This window comes from Mobula hypostoma, chromosome 5 (assembly GCF_963921235.1).
Source record: "Mobula hypostoma chromosome 5, sMobHyp1.1, whole genome shotgun sequence".
Classification (NCBI taxonomy): Eukaryota; Metazoa; Chordata; class Chondrichthyes; order Myliobatiformes; family Myliobatidae; genus Mobula; species Mobula hypostoma.
In genome coordinates this window covers 35,050,537-35,066,235 of record NC_086101.1, presented here as the reverse complement: position 1 = coordinate 35,066,235, position 15,699 = coordinate 35,050,537, and the positions used below count along the sequence as shown (strand labels likewise).

At 47.7% G+C, this 15,699-nt stretch overlaps 1 protein-coding gene across 2 annotated transcripts in view; it reads right to left on the bottom strand.

Annotated features, from left to right (window-relative positions):
* The window catches only part of fgf14 (fibroblast growth factor 14), a 541,877-nt gene that overhangs the window by 491,563 nt on the left and 34,615 nt on the right, over positions 1-15,699 (bottom strand). The window contains exon 1 of one of the 2 annotated variants that reach the window (XM_063048370.1): positions 6,557-6,937. The exons of the other annotated variant lie outside the window; for it this stretch is intronic. Coding sequence (XP_062904440.1) covers positions 6,557-6,758 — 202 coding nt within the window. The 5' untranslated portion in view covers positions 6,759-6,937. Of the gene's footprint in view, positions 1-6,556; positions 6,938-15,699 lie in introns of those variants that run through there. 2 annotated transcript variants of the gene reach the window in all.

Genomic DNA, 15,699 nt, shown 5'->3' with positions numbered 1-15,699 from the left:
ATAAAAAGCCACATCAGAAACAGAATCCACATGGATGGAAATACAGCCGGAGGATAATAAAGGATCAACCTCCACACACAGGTGGAAGAGAAGGGGCGGAAGGAATATATAAACAAATTTAGGAAATGATCAACAACAAAAAGACGATTTTTGCGGGATTATTCCCAAGCTAGGTGGCCATAAGAGGTAGGTGAAGGGATAAGGGAATGGACATCTGCAGTATGCACAGGGGCTCCTTAATGACACCATATCTATACAACACATTAAAAAAGACTTATTCTTGGATCTGGAGAAGTGAGGCGGAGCAGCTAAGCACAGCAAATGAGGGGAGCAGCTAGCTTATAGCAGTCTTAATATAATACAATTAAAGAGAGGTGTGAATCTCCAATTGCTTCCACAGCAAAACTCTCAGTGCTTGCTGTCCTCACTGTGTGGAGTGTGCAGTATGATTTGGAGTCTGTGCATGCAGTGCCAAACATGGACTTTCACTAGAAGCCACTTGCAAGGACCCAACCCCTGCAAATGGTCTCTGACATGGATGAAACAAAAACATGTTGAATAACCTGATGTGAGCAGTGTTCTCCACTTTTGTTGTTGCAAGGACCATTGAACACCTTGAACCTTGCTGAAAAAATATAACCAAGCTTTAACAATGCTGTGTTATCATGAATACTCCTAAACAATCTTTACGACCTTTTGCAGATTCTTTCAACTGCATGCCAAAGAGTCCAGAGTTTTAAAAAAGGTTCTTTACTAGTTTGTGGTACAGTATAAAATTGTTCCCTGTTTTATGCATTTGTCTAAATATTAATCTTAGTTTCCAGAAAGCAAGTGAAAAGTTAATTTTAAACTGTGCTGTGTGACCTATATGAACTCTTCACCCTAATTGGCTGCTCAGCCCATTGATGACATCATGATAGAGCTGCTGTTGGGTGCCTAAGATCCCTACTGGTGGTGGAGAAGGAAAGTCCAAAAGCACAATTAAAACACATGCTGGAGATTTGAAATTAAAAATTAAAATGCAGGAAATTCTCAGCAGGTCAGAAAGCAACTCTGAAGAGAGTACATTTCAGGTCTATGACCCTGCGCCGGGTTCCAGTGAAAAGTCTGCATCCTAAAACACTTGCATGATCTTACCTGACCACTGAGTATTTTCTGCATTTTTGTTTCATCAAAGAATGAAAGCTCTACCGGGAAAGGGAAAAATCAATACTAAAGACAATTAAATCTCTGTAGGTAAGCAGTATCGCCTCATCAAGAATTACATCCTCCGGGCGAGCAAACATGTGACAAAGACCGAGGCAATGGACTGGAGAACGGCCGAGAAGAAAAAAAGTGTGAAAAGCAAAAGAAATTATATTGGTAACTGATGATGTGCAAGAACAAAGGGGAGCACTCAAAGAGTCCAGGAGTGAATCAACTGAGAAATAAGAACAGACCCATCCAGTAGTGGGTGCTGCCTGGGGAGTGGTAGTGCAGGCGGATACATTAGGGACTATCAAGAGATGTTTAGATTGAGGGAAATAGATACTGGAGGCAGAGGGGATTAGTGCTGGATAGAATGAACGCGAGTGAATTCCATTTGATTACTAATTTAGTTGGTTCGGCACATCTTTGTGGCCGGAGGGCCTGTTCCCGCACTTTCTCGACTAAATGAGAAACCCGGGACCATGAGACACAATTTGTAGAAAGTAATATACAGAAAACGGGAAAGGGAGTAGGTTCATGAAGTAATCTTAAACAAGTATGAAAAGTTTGACAGCAAGATCTGGGGCAAGTTAGGAAGGGCTGATTTGATCAGGGGAGGGTTGGTGCTGGAAAGAATGGACGCGAGTGAGTTCCAGCAACGTGGCTGAGGTAGAAATCGGAAACTCATCGAAGCATAGAGTAGAGTATGGAACGGGTCGCAGAATCCGTACGGGGGAAGAATGGGATAGGATCACACCAAGGGACAACTGTGGAATTGTCAAGGTAAGTAAAAATGCTCGCTAGGCATGGATCAGCATTGAGATGGGAATAGTTAATTATCCACATTAACAAGAAAATAAATGCACGGGCGACAATAGCGTGGCAGAAATCTGACTATGCGGCAACGTCTTTTTTTAAAACATACAGCGCGCTTCGCCCGGCAACCCTCCTACCCTGTATTTCAGCCTAGCCTAATCAAAGGCCAACTTACAATGACCTATTAACCTACTAACTGGTAATTCTTTGGACTGTGGGACGAAACCCACATGTCCGCGGGGAGGACGCACGAATTCCTTACAGAGGATGCCGGAATTGAGCCCCCAACTCCGCCGCCGCGAGCCGTATTGGCGTCGCACTAAGCGCCGTGCTACCGTGGGTGATCACAACACCGGATGTTACCAGCAGCAAATTTCGGAATGGTGAAGGGACGACCAAACTCAGGTCCTGATGAAAGGCCTCTGCCTAGCCTGCTGAGATCCTCCAGCACTTGGTGTGTGGTGCCTGGATTTCCAGCACCTGCAGATTTTCTCTTGTTTGCGACCAAACTCAAGAGAAAGTCAAGACCTCTGGTCCCGATTGATCGTAGTTCCCACGTGTATTTAGTTATTTACAGCTACAGCGTGGAATAGTCCCTTCGAGCCGCACCAATAGGCAACCCCCGACAACCTTGATTTAACCCTAAAGTTAGGCAGGTCGGACAGCATCTAACGTCTAAGGTTAACCCTAACCTCTACAAAGGTAGCTGAGCTACTCTTACGTGGTTAACACTACTTTAGGAAAAGCTGCAGCTCATGGAGAGTTGGAAGAACACTTTTAGGGAGACAGAAATAACATGTCCAGAATCCGGTCAGTCACAAGATAAACAATTTTCACTCAAGAATAAAATAGAAACCCATCTAGAAGCCAAAAACAGAACCAGGGATAGTCAGAATGGGTTCCAAAAAGGGAAAATCTCGCCCGAACAGAAACAGATCCGGAGATTCGCCGTGTAGTTAGTGTAATAGATGTAGAGATTGCAGAACATGAAGCCAGTTTACACCGAGGGGAATACGCGAGTAGTTGATTTCAATAGGGAAAGCGGGGGCCAGGGAAGTAACGATTCGGACTGAGTATCGATTCACAGAACCTCAGTCTGCTTCACTATCGATCACAATTCATATTAATGAATTAATTTTAAACATCTTTAAAATTCGTAAATAGAGCTAAACTTAGCAAGGGGTGCGGAAGTGGGAGGCGGTCAGTAGCAAGACGGACGAAAGTTATTGCAAAAGACATTGCAAAAGTTAGTGGTAGCGGGGAACGAAGAGAACGAGGAGTTCACTGACAGTGTGAATCCAAGCAGGCTGGAGCAACGAGGGGCGAGAAGAGCCGCACACATGCGCGGTCCGGTAACCAGGCGACAGAGAACGTGGATACCAGGCAAACTAAATACCAGCTATATTCCTAACACCTTAGAATGTAGACGTAAGGAAATGGTGCGAAACTTGTATTGAATCTGGAGGAGAGTGGTTGGTTCTGCTTGTTGAATTATGAAGGTATTAATGGGACTCCGGAGGGAGCGCAAACAGAAAAAAACATCAGTCTTCGTATCTAAAATGAGAAGAGGTTGGCCTATTTCTCTTGGGAACGGACGGCTGTGGATTGATCCGATTGAAATCTTTGCATTTAATAAATGTTTTGAGCGCCAGGTCACGCAAACCTGTACAACGCAAAGCAAATGGAGAATTTCGAGGAATTGTCTTTACCCAGAAAGTAAGTAGGGGAGGGCTGGAATGTATTCCACGTGGGAATGGCAGTGCGTTGATGGGAAGGAGAGGCGGGCGTAAGGGAGGGAACGGCGGTCAGGTACAGCAGTAATGTCAACACGATCGGCAGCCAGGCATATGTCGTATGATTAGATCTCCGATTTGGGCACTGTCGGGGCTTGGCTCGGAGAGTTTCTGACAAGATTAACACTGGGAAGGTGTTCCATACTAACTCGGCACCGGAGACCCCCAGTGGTTGACTTCCCGGCCAACAGAAGTGTTCCATAGGGGCCACCCTCCTGCCCGTCCCCAGGAGTCGAACGCCTGAGAGTGTGCAGAAGAACAGAGGCTGGACCGGGGCAAGGCCGGCACCGAGCGGCGAACGCTCTGCACTGTGCACTGCGTCTTTAGACATTTCAGTTTGCCCTGGAGCACCACCCACGCCATCCGTGGGGGTGGCAGGCCCTCCGGGGCGAACGGTGGCCGCGGCTGAATGCAGAGAGGAGCGGTTCCCGGAACGCGGCATGCGGTACCGCGTGTAACTACTACACAGCAAGCAGTATTAGCAATCGTTGTGTGTGTGTGTATACACAGTGTGTGTGTGCTTGCTCGTGTGTGCGCACCCACATACACGATACTGCACAACTTGTGAAAACACACGCAGTGGTATGTGCACACTGCCTTAGCGCACGGAACCGCGCCATCTCCATCTCCCCCACCCCCTCCCTTCTGTGCAGCTCCCCTGAAATATACCGGTGCCGTAATATTGTCGCAGCCCATTGATTACTGGCGAGCAGAGGCGGCGAGACGCATGTTCTGCCCACAACCACCTCTACACATGTACCACGCGTTACGTGCTCTCCATATATGGACCATGGGAATAGTTTTATATACACACATCACTCCAAACATTACGTCCATGGAAACGAACTGAAACCCGAGTCTGCGTACATCGGCCGTATGCTGTACGTACAGCCGCAATCTTAGATGGACTGAAAGCTTATTTGCAGAGATCTAAATAAATCAATGTAATGCGGTGTTACCCGGGCCCCAGCTCTGCTGCGCCGCGGGCGCCTCGGCTGATTTATAGATTCGTTCCCTTCCCCTTTGTTGGGAACGCGTTAGAGGGACGAGCGGCCAGGCGGCGTGAAACATCGCCGGGTAAACTTCCAAAAATGTTTATTTCGATGCACCGTGATCGGGGCGCAGCGGGAGGGGGCTTCACAATAGCTTTTGGTATTTGCAATTCAACCAATGCACGAATCGTTGGATGGTGGGGGGGGGGCTTAGAAATTATAAGCATTCGGTGGACGTGTACAAGTGATTAATCAGACACGTAACACAAACCGAGCCCGAAGTGGGGCGGGCATATCATATCTGCGTGTCTTGGACACGGCTGACGGAAGTCTTTAGTCGGGGAAAACTGATGTTTGTAACCACTGCCACCCCCTCCTCCCTCCCGCCCTCGTCACTGGTGCTCGATGAGGGAAGAACGGCGGCGCCCCGGGACCTTCCGTCAAACCTCCCCCCTCCCCCAAATTCAACCTCGTTGATGAAGTTTTGCAACATAACGGTGTGTGTTGAGGACTATGCAAAGATGCAAGGAAGTGTAACTAGAGAGGAAACACATGCACATTCAGAGGTCCCGCGCAATACTAAGCTTTGATATACAAAAGGATTCAGGAGCTGTCACCTCATCGGCGGGGAGTTTCAGCAAGACACTGCCTTTAACAGGAGATTCGCTAAATACTCCTAACTGCAGCCCCTACTAGCTTTAACATGGAGAGAGTGCCTGCGATGAACTACGAACTACACCTGCACGAAATCCCGGTGACTCTCTTCCTCTGGGGTGCTTGTAAAGTTTATGTAATTGAACAAGATTCTGATATTTTTAAAAAAAAGTCACAGATATCCGCAACGGTTTGTCCTTTGTACTCGATCCTAAACTGTTCTTTCAAGTGATAAATTCGTGACCCCTTAGACATGACCAAGGAGTACCAGAATACGAGAAGGAACATCACCCGGGATCATCCCGTCCTAACTCCCCGACATAGTTAACGGGAAAATAAAGAGTCTTCAGATCGGCTTCGATTGTATCGGTGCGTTTAACGTAATGACAGCCATAAGTACCCACTAATAAAGTGCGGCTTGATATGTTCGAGTGTAAGGCAAACAACAGCCAATTATTAGTATTGATCACAGCACTTAGCAGGGAGCTCCCCCCGTACCGACACACACGCAAACACAGGCACGACAATCTGACTCGACCTTTCCAAGAGTTTCAAAACTTTACGGGAAATCGGAGAGGCAGAGTCCCTCCCTAAGACCCCCGGTCCCTGCCAGTACTGAACGCCGTCTCAGTAAAGGGGGACCCGGGGTGGGATTCGGCCCCAATGCCGGCGGCCGCTGGGCTCTGGACCTGCCCCGACCGGGCTGGCGGTGAGAAGGTGGCCATTGTCAGGGCTGTTCGCTCCGGGGTTGAGGGGGAGAGGGGACACGGTCGGCAAGGCGAGAGACTCCTGCACCATACTGCGCACGCCGGCGGCCCGGCCCCCTCTCCAACTCCGTGCGCCGGAGTGGCGGCGGCGGCGGCGGCTCCTCCGACGCCGCTCCGGTGTCAGGACGCCAAGGGAAACGCCAGTGATCGACTACACCGCAGTGCTAACGTCAGAGGCAGCTGTAGCTCCAGCAGCCGGAACCAACACATCCCCAAAATGTATCCCCTCAAACACACACACACACACAATTCACAGCAAAACGGTAGCCAGCAGAGAACCGAGCGTGTGGCCAGGGGCAGAAGCGAGGGGCTCGGATTCAGCCCCGGGAAACGGGCAGATGCTCACCAACCGGAGTCTTGCTTCTCTTGAAACTCTTCCCACAAAGACACTGCAGCATATGCGTTCCTTTGCTAAAAATATTCCAAAGAAACCACATTGATTTGGGTGGCGGACAATCCAACAGCTGAGACACCGTGAAAAGCAGATCCTGCCGGTTACATAATGTAGCCGGAGCCGGGTGTCTGGCCAGCCACACGAAATTTCGCATAGAAAATTATATTCCGGTCTCCCACTCTCCCTCACGTGATTGTTTGCCTGAGTTCTGGATACAGACGATGGATGATGGAGAAGCGCTGGGGATGCCAGCGTCCGCCCGGCTCCCTGCTCCAACGCAAGGTGTCCTGGGAGGCAGGGGGACGGTGTGTTAGAAAGGACACCCGCCCCCCTTCCAACACACAATTAACGGGGGGATCAGCAGCGAGCTCGCCCCCCGAGGGGCCAAGCAGTGGCGGACGGAGAGGATGGGCGCAACGTCAGAACATCTGTTGGAGCTAGAGGTGGGCAGATTCCATTCGTCCAGATGTGCACCCAGCCGTCCCGGGCTGTGGAAGCAGGGTGGGAGGGGGTGGGGGTTAAATATGCTTCTTCCGCCGGGAGGGGGGCGGGAGCCCGGGATTGTGGGGTACTAACATGCCGGTGGGAACCGGGACCCCGCCCGGGCCAAGCCGCTACGGTGACTTAACGGGAATGCGGAGAGGAACTGGAGCCCGCCCGTGTGTATATGTGTGTCTGCACTGGTCCGGACGCTGGCCGGACGCCGAAGAGGAGGGAGGGAGGGAAAGATGGAAGTATTGAAAGAGGAAGTGAGGGAGAGAAGGAAGGAAGGAACGAGGGAGGGAGGGAAGGAATAAAGTATTGAAAGAGAAAAGAAGGAAGTATTGAACGAGGGAGGGAGGGAAGGAATAAAGTATTGAAAGAGAAAAGAAGGAAGTATTGAAAGAGGGAGGGAGGGAAAGAAGGAAGTTTTGAAAGAGGGAGAGAGAGTAGGAAGGAAAGAAGGAAGGACGATTTGAAAGAGAGTGGGAAGGAAGAAGGGAAAGAGGGAGAGAGGGTGTGAAGGAAGGAAAGGGAGAGAGGGAGGAAAAGAAGGAAGGACAGAAAGAAGGAGGGAAGGAAAGAAGGGTAGGAAGGAAAGTGAGGGAGGAAAGGACGCAAGTATTGAAAGAGGGAGGGAAGGGAGGAAAAGAAAGAATGAAGGAAAGAAGGTGAGAGGGAGGGAAAGAAGGAAGGAAAGAGGGGTGTAAGAGAGGAAAGAAGGAGGAAGGGGAGGGAGGAAGAGAAGGAAGGAAAGAGTATGAGAGGAAGGGAAAGAAGGAAGGAAGGAGGGATGAAACGGGAAGAGAAGGAAGAAAAGGGGAGAGGGAGGAAAGGAAGGAAAGAAAGGGGAAGGCAAGGAGGGAAAGAACAAAGAAGGAAGGGAAGAAAGAAAGGAAATAGGGATGGAGGGAAAGAAAGGAGGAAGGGAGGGTGTGAAGACAGGAAAGAGGGAAGGAGGGAGAGAAGGAAGGAATGAGGGAAGGAAAAAGAGTGGAAATGTAGGAGGAAAGGGAGTGGGAGGGAGAGGAGGAAGGAATGAGGGAAGAAGGTTGGGGAGAAAAAGGAAGGAGGGAAGGAACAAATGAAAAGAAGGGAAGGAAGTGGCGGGGAGTGGAAAAGGGAAGTAATTGGGAGATGGGAGACATTGATAGGGAGGGAGAAATTGAAATGAGGGGGAAAAGGGATGGAGAGGGGGAGACAGGGGAAAGGAGAAAGGGGAGAGGCTGAGGGTAGGGAGAGGATGAGGGTTAGGGAGACGGTGAGGGATAGGAAGGGAAGAGGAGAATGGCCAAGAAGGAAGAGTGGCAGAGGGAAGGAGGAATGATGGGGAGAGTGAGGGGAAGGTGAGAAGAAGGTAGTAGGAAGGAGTGAGAGACTGTGGTAGGAGGGAGGGAGAGAAGGTGAAAATAAGTTAGAGATGGGGTGGGAGGATGTTAGGGAAAGAGGGGAAGCTGTGTGAGGGACCAGGAGAGAGGGAGACAGAAAGAGGTAGAAAAGGAGAGGGGGAGTAGTAGGATAGGTAAAGCAGGGAAGAAGGGAGGGAAAGAATGAGGGAGCATGGTGAAAGAGAGAAGCAAGTTTTGCTGGTGATACTGCAGAGGTTAGAGGGAGGGTGGTAATGGAGGTAGCGAAGGAGAAGGAGGAAGTGGAGAGAGAGAGAAGGATGGATGGAAACAGAATGAGGCAGGGTGGGGTGAGGAATGAAAGAAAGGAGAGAGGGAGAGAAGAAAAGGGGAAGGGCAGTGCATGGGAGGAAGGGATGGAGAGGCCAGGAAGGGAAGGACAGAGTGAGAGTGAGCCCACTACAAGCTCTGCCTTCATGCAATGGTGTGGGAACCTGTAGGGAGAGACCAAAAAGCCTCCATATGCCCTCAGCAGGTATACCTGTCCTCTCACCCCTCCAAGGGGATGCCCAGAGTGAGGGTGCGTGGGGCTGGGGTGACAGACTGTAGGCCCAAAGCTGTAGAAGGAGAGAAGGGAATGGAACACTGAGGATAGAAGTTATGACTCAGGCTGCCTTTTCCCTCACCTGGGACCTTGCCCCAGCTATGGTGGCCCACTGTGTGATCCACAGAGACCCAACTCCATCCCCTCACTCTGCTTTATGGGAGTTTCTGCAAACCCGGGGCACACAAGCTCCAGGGGCATGGGACTGCACCCAAGCATGCGGAAGATGGTACATTGACCAGGCCGGAACAGTGCAGTTGGCTGGGATCTGGCACCCACTCTGCTATCAATCAATCAACAAACGTCACACAGTTGACAGCTCCAATCGTTCCGTGGTAGCGGGGTAAACTGAGTATTAAACTATCAGGTTATTGAATCAGAATCAGACTTATTATCATTGCCTTATGTCACATGACATCTGTTGTTCTGCAGCAGCAGTGAAGTTCAAAGACATAAACTTACTATAAATTGCAAAATAAATAGTGCAAAATAAACAGGACTAATGAGGTAGTTCCAAAATCCAATGGCAGAGAAGGAAAAGCTGTCCTTAAATCATTGAGTGTGGGTCTACAGGCTCCTGAACCACCTCCTCCTCAATAGTAATAACAAGAAGAGGGCTTGACCTGGAGGGGTAGGTCAGTAGTGATTGATGCCGCCTCCTTGAGGCACTGCATCTCGAAGATGTCCTAGATGGTGGAGAGGGTTGTGCCCATGATGGAGCTGGCTTGAGTCTACAGCCTCCTGCAGCCTTTTGCGATCATGTGCACTAGAAGCTCTACACCGGGCTGCAATGTAACCGGTCTCTCCACTATGCATCTGTAGAAATGTGGAAGTCCAGTTCACCAGTGCCTCTCTGAGAGGAACTTGACCCACTCCGGTCTGTGTGTAACTCCAGCCCACCCATGCAACCTCTCCCCTGGGGTGGTCCCATGAACTCATCCCTCTACCAAAAATGATCCAAGGAAACGTTTTGCTTTAGGAAGTTGGCTCCTCATCAGCATCTCTTGAAACTAGGGACAGGTGAGGAGTAACACACGTAAAAGTTGCTGGTGAACGCAGCAGGCCAGGCAGGTGAGGAGTGTTGGCATTCGTTCATTTTTTATTACCGATGGACATTTATATTTTAAAAAGGAATTTTAAGGTGCATAGATAAGGTGGACAGACTCTTTTTCCCAGGTAGGACTGTCAAACATTAGAGAATGTGTGTTTTTGAGGAGAGAGGAGGAAAGTTTAATGGAGGTGTGAATAGCAGGTGTTTTTATAAAGTATGGGTGCCTGGAATGAGCTGCCAGGAGGCAATACAATCAAGAGGCACATGAATGGAGGGATATGGATTATGTGCAGGCAGAAGAGTTAATTTAACTTGGCATTGTGTTTGGCACAAACATAATGGTCCAAAGTACCTTTTCCTGCTTTGCACTGTTCTGATGGTAAGCAAAGGCTGAAGATCTTTGGTAAGGCAGAGGCAAGTTCTCCCAGCAGCTTCGGGAGAAATGCTTCTCCACCATATGTCACCATTTCTTCTGACCTACACCTGGGAGCTGTGGAAACACAATCTCACAGCATTGCTTGAAAACGCTCAGCCAATACTGAGAGTAGCCAGCCAGTTCATCCTCCCCACAAATATACCCAGTCTTCCTCCATTTCTCTTTGAATGTGCTAATCAGGAGGAACATTTAAGATCTCAAGAGCTCACTGCACAAAACACCCTTGCCCTCTTGGGTTCTGCTGCCACTCACATTAAAGCTGTATGCCCTGTTCTTTGACCCTTCTGCCACAATAAACCAGTGTACCCTCTATCTACGTCACCTTGAACATCTCCATGAAATCTCCCCTCCCCTCTATGCCCAGCTTTGTCCTCTAACTCCAGACCCAGCAATAAGATCCATTCCAAGTTCCCCCTTGGATGGCCCCAGTCATGGGATGACAAAACTAGAACAAGCAAAGCTATTTCAGACAGTTACAGAAAACAATGAATTGTGTGGTTACTGAAGGCAGTTTGCCACAAGGAAGGGTCTCTCATCTCTGCCACCCTGACTATGCATTTGGATTGGTCACTTGGCTTGATGGGGAAGTTGTACCTCTCAAAGAGGGAACAGAAGAAAAAGGCGCCTTCACTCTCTCTGCTTAAGTGAAGCCCAGATCCCTGGAAAATTTCCTGGACTTTCAGAGTCATTGGCTTAAAACACAATGCCCACATTTGAACACAAGGTTCATTCAAGCATCTCCTGTGAAATGCTTCTTGGCACTTGCAACTAAACGTGTAGGTTTTAAGCTAAAGGTCCAGGAATATAAATGAACATGATGCATCATTCGCTGGCCCAGTTTATAGTTTCAAGTGAAATAGAAGGAGCACAGAACCCAAATTCCATAGCAACTTAGAACAAAAAACATTATAGCACTGTATAGGCCCTTCTGCAAATCTTACCCTTCCCTCCAACGTAGCTCTCTATTTTTCTATCATCCATGTGCCTATCTAAGAGTTTCTTAATTGCCCCAAATATATCTACCTCTACTGCCATCCTGTCAGGCATTCCATACACCTGTAATTCTCCATGTAAAAAAACTTATCTCTGACATTCCCCCCCCCCCATACTTTCCTCTGATCATCTTAAAATTATGCCCCATTGTATTAGCCATTTCTGCCCTGGAGAAAAAAATTCTCTAGCCATCCACTCAATCTATGCCTCTTCTCATCTTGTACACCTCTCATCCTCCTTCACTTCGAAGAGAAAATCCCTGGCTTGCTCAACACCTTATTAAGACATGCTCTCTTGTTCAGGCATCATCCTGGTAAGTTTCCTTTGCATCCTCTTTAAAGCTTCCACATCTTTCCTAAAATGAGGCAACCAGAACTGAACACAGTATTCCAAGTGTGGTCTAACCAGGGTTTTATAGAGCTATAATATTACCTTGCAGCTCCTGATCTCAATCCCCTGACTAATGAAGGACAACACACCATACGCCTTATTAATCCTATCAACTTACATAACTTCTTAAACAACCAAAGGAATTATTAGTTTCATTTACTGTGGTAGGATGCACTGTAGTGTAGCAGTATTACAGCTCAAGGCATTCCAGAGTTCAAGTTCAATTCTGGTGCCATCTGTAAAGAGTTTGTCCATTCTCCCCGTGAGCGTGTGAGTTTCCTCTGGGTGCTCCAGTTTCCTCCCACAAAAATGTACCAGTTAGTAGGTTAATCGGTCAAGGTAAATTGCCTTTTGATTTGGCTAGGGTTAAATAGGTTGCTGCCAGCTGATGAAGCTTGTTGTACCTCTATGTAAAAAAGGAAGTTAAAATGAGTGCACAGCAAAGAGTCTAAACCAGGCCATGCAGGTTGGAGTTCAACGTGAAGTCAGCTAGTGAAGGAAAAGTAAAGAAAACAGAGGGTTCGATACATTTAGAGATTGCAAAAATCAATGTTATTAAAAATCTCCAAAAGCAATTAACACCTAAATGCTTCATATTTTATATTTTACCGGTTAATTTTCAATGTAAGAGGGTGTTTAACACTTCATCCTAATGAAAGGACACTTGACTGAAATGACTTCACTTTGTGTAGCATGTAATTTCATCATCACATCTGACTCAGGAATAACCCAGTTCATTCATTTCACCAGTGACCCAAGCTGCCAAGAACCACTCTTTTGGAGAGACTAGCAACTGAGTGACAAACTTAGGTGATGCATTCACATGAGATCAGAACTGGGCACCATTATATTGACAACAATCTTCAGGCCTATATGCCTAAATTGGGATTTTTTTGCAATTTTATTTTTGTTATTTAGTGATTCACCGTGGCAACAGGCTCTTCTGGTCCAACAGCACAATTATGCCCATGCGACGATGGGATGTGTGAGGAAACCGGAGCTGTCAGAGGAAACCCATGTGGTCACAGGGAGAATGTACAAACTCCTTACAGACATCAGCGGAGTTGAACCTAGATTGCTGGTGTTGTAATAGCATTTTGCTAACCACCATGTTACTATGCTGCCCGAAATTTCATTTGTTGGTTTCCACAATGTGATACACTCAAGGGTGCACATGAAATGAGGCAGATTAGGGATGGAATTAAAAATCTATTTCTATATTCTGCCTACATTTTTTTTGTGATATCTGAGGTTATTTTCTTTGCAGCTGAGAGAAAGGTTGTGACAATCTGAAAGGCAGAGCTGTTTAGTAAAGTGGAGAATCTTCAGAGTGCAGAAAAATATCAATAATACAGGCACATCACAGTATCAGGGTTTCACCTTCTCATTAGTCACTCGCCAGATCAGGGGTTGCCACCCTTTTTAATGCTATAGACCCCTACCATTAACCGAGGGGTTTGTGGGCCCCTGGTTGGGAACCGCTGCTCCAGATGGAGGATGATTGGCTTCATCTCGGGTTCTCAGGGGACTGATCATCCCGGAGATTCTGCCATAGTGGGACAAGGCTTGTATCTGAAGGAGGGTAGTTTGGGAGCTGACGCACTCCTGCCCTCTCCAATCTGGTGTTCAGTGTGTAACAAATGGGTGCATGTCTCTCAGTCCTGTCTGAAATTCTTCTTCTTCCATGTCTAGGGAAATCCACTTGTTGGTGTGAAAGTTGTATTTTCCAAGGACATACAGGATCATTCACTCTGTGCAATTGGCTATCTCGTGCTGCGACTGAGCTCGGAGTGAAGTGCCTTGAGTTGGCACTGTGAACGATACTATTTGCCCAAGGGGAGATGGTTGAATGTGACTGAGGCATAATTAATTGGCATGTTCTCCTGGTGAGAACACTGCTTCTCCTGCCTGGAGGTTGGGAGAATTTTACAGAGGCAGCATTGCTGTCTCTTCGGCTGGAGAGACAACATCTCATATTCCATCTGAGTAGTCTCCAACCTGATGGCATGAACATAGATTTCCCTCATCTCCAGTAATTTCTCCCCCCTCCCCACTTTGATCTTTTTCCATTTCCCATTCTAGTTCCTGTCTCACCCTTTCTCCTCCTCACCTGGCCACCAACTCCCTCGGATTCCCCTCCTCCCTCCTTTTTTCACATGGCCCACTATCCTATGGTATCAAACTCCTGCTTCAGCCCTTTAACTCTTCCATCTAACCCCTCCCCACCCATCCACCTTCCCCCCCACCTGGCTTCATCTATCTCCTGCCACCTTGTTCTCCTCCCCGCCCCCATCTTCCTGTTCTGGCTTCTGTCCCCTCCCTGATGAAAGGTCTCAGCCCAAAACATCAACTGTTTATTCCCCTCCATAGATGCTGCCTGTCTTGCTCCAGCATTTTGTGTTTGTTGCTCAAAATTTCCAGCATCTGCAGAATCTCTCGAGTTTATTGCTATCTCTGCAGTGCCTTGAGGTGCCTGCTGTGGGTAGTCCATGAGTCTGAAGCAAACAGGAGGCAAGGATCAATGCTGCTGGTGAACCATGAGCTTTGTACTGGTTGTTGAGGTCTTGACCTTCAAACACTCCGAAGGCCAAAAGCTGTGCTATGCATTGAAGGCGATGGTAATGACTGTTGATGTCTACTTTCACTGAGAGGTGGCTACCAATGCTTTCCAGGGTCTTGCTCGAGTTATTTATTTTCGGGGATCATTATTGTACAGTGGGGTAGATGGGAGAGGACTACCTCCTTAAATGTTTCAGTGAATGCCCCCTTCTCATTGTTACCATCAGGAAGGAGGTACAGAAGCCTGAAGTCACACACTCAGCGATTCTGCAACAGCTTCTTCCCCTCTGTCACACTGAATTCTAAATGGACACTGAACCCATGAACACCACCTCACTACTTTTTGTTCTATTTCTGTTTTTATTTGCACTGCTTATTTTAATTTAACTATTTAATATGCATATATATGCTTACTGTAATTCATTTTTCCCTATATTTATCATGTGTCGCATTGTACTGCTACCGCAAAGTTAACAAATTTCACGACATATACCGGTGATATTAAACCCGATACTGTTTCTGATGTGATGATAATCACTGGAGCTCCAGCCTCTGGATATGCTGAAATGCATCAGCTGGCTGCAGCTCTGTCAGAAGCCAGGTGACTTCCTTCCTGGAGTGGAGTTGACAAAAGTTAACTAGTTAAGTCTTTTGGTTAAGATCATGTCTTGTAGGCTGTTATATAACAGACTCACAATGGAGACTTTGTGAAACACCTTGATTAGTTTATTAGGTACCTCCTGTACCTTAGAACATGGCCACAGGAGTATATGTTCATGGTCTTCTGCTGCTGTAGCCCACCAACTTCAAGGTTCAACGTGTTGTGCGTTCAGTGTACGCCACTGTTGTAATGTGTGGTCCCTTTGTTTGCCAGAATCAAAGGACAAGATGGAACATGTATGGTGGTTGCTGCCGTCCCTGCATTCCTCCTGGTACTGATAAGGTGAAGTCCACATCCATAGTGCCTTGTGAAGCACAGAATCCTCACTAGCGATGACTTTGCCTCTGGGACGTACCTCTGTCATTACCACAATCAGATTTATTTAAGATGGTCACAATTATGGAGTCTTTAAAGTCTTCAGGCATTTCTCCTTCTCCCAGACATGAGTCAAATCATCCGCCAAGTTTTAGAACATCAGTAGGGATTCCACTTACTCCCGAGGATGGTTGTTTCTCAAATGGCACGTGGTCTTCGACTTCTTGTCAGTCAGGAGTTGTAGGGACTGGACTATATAG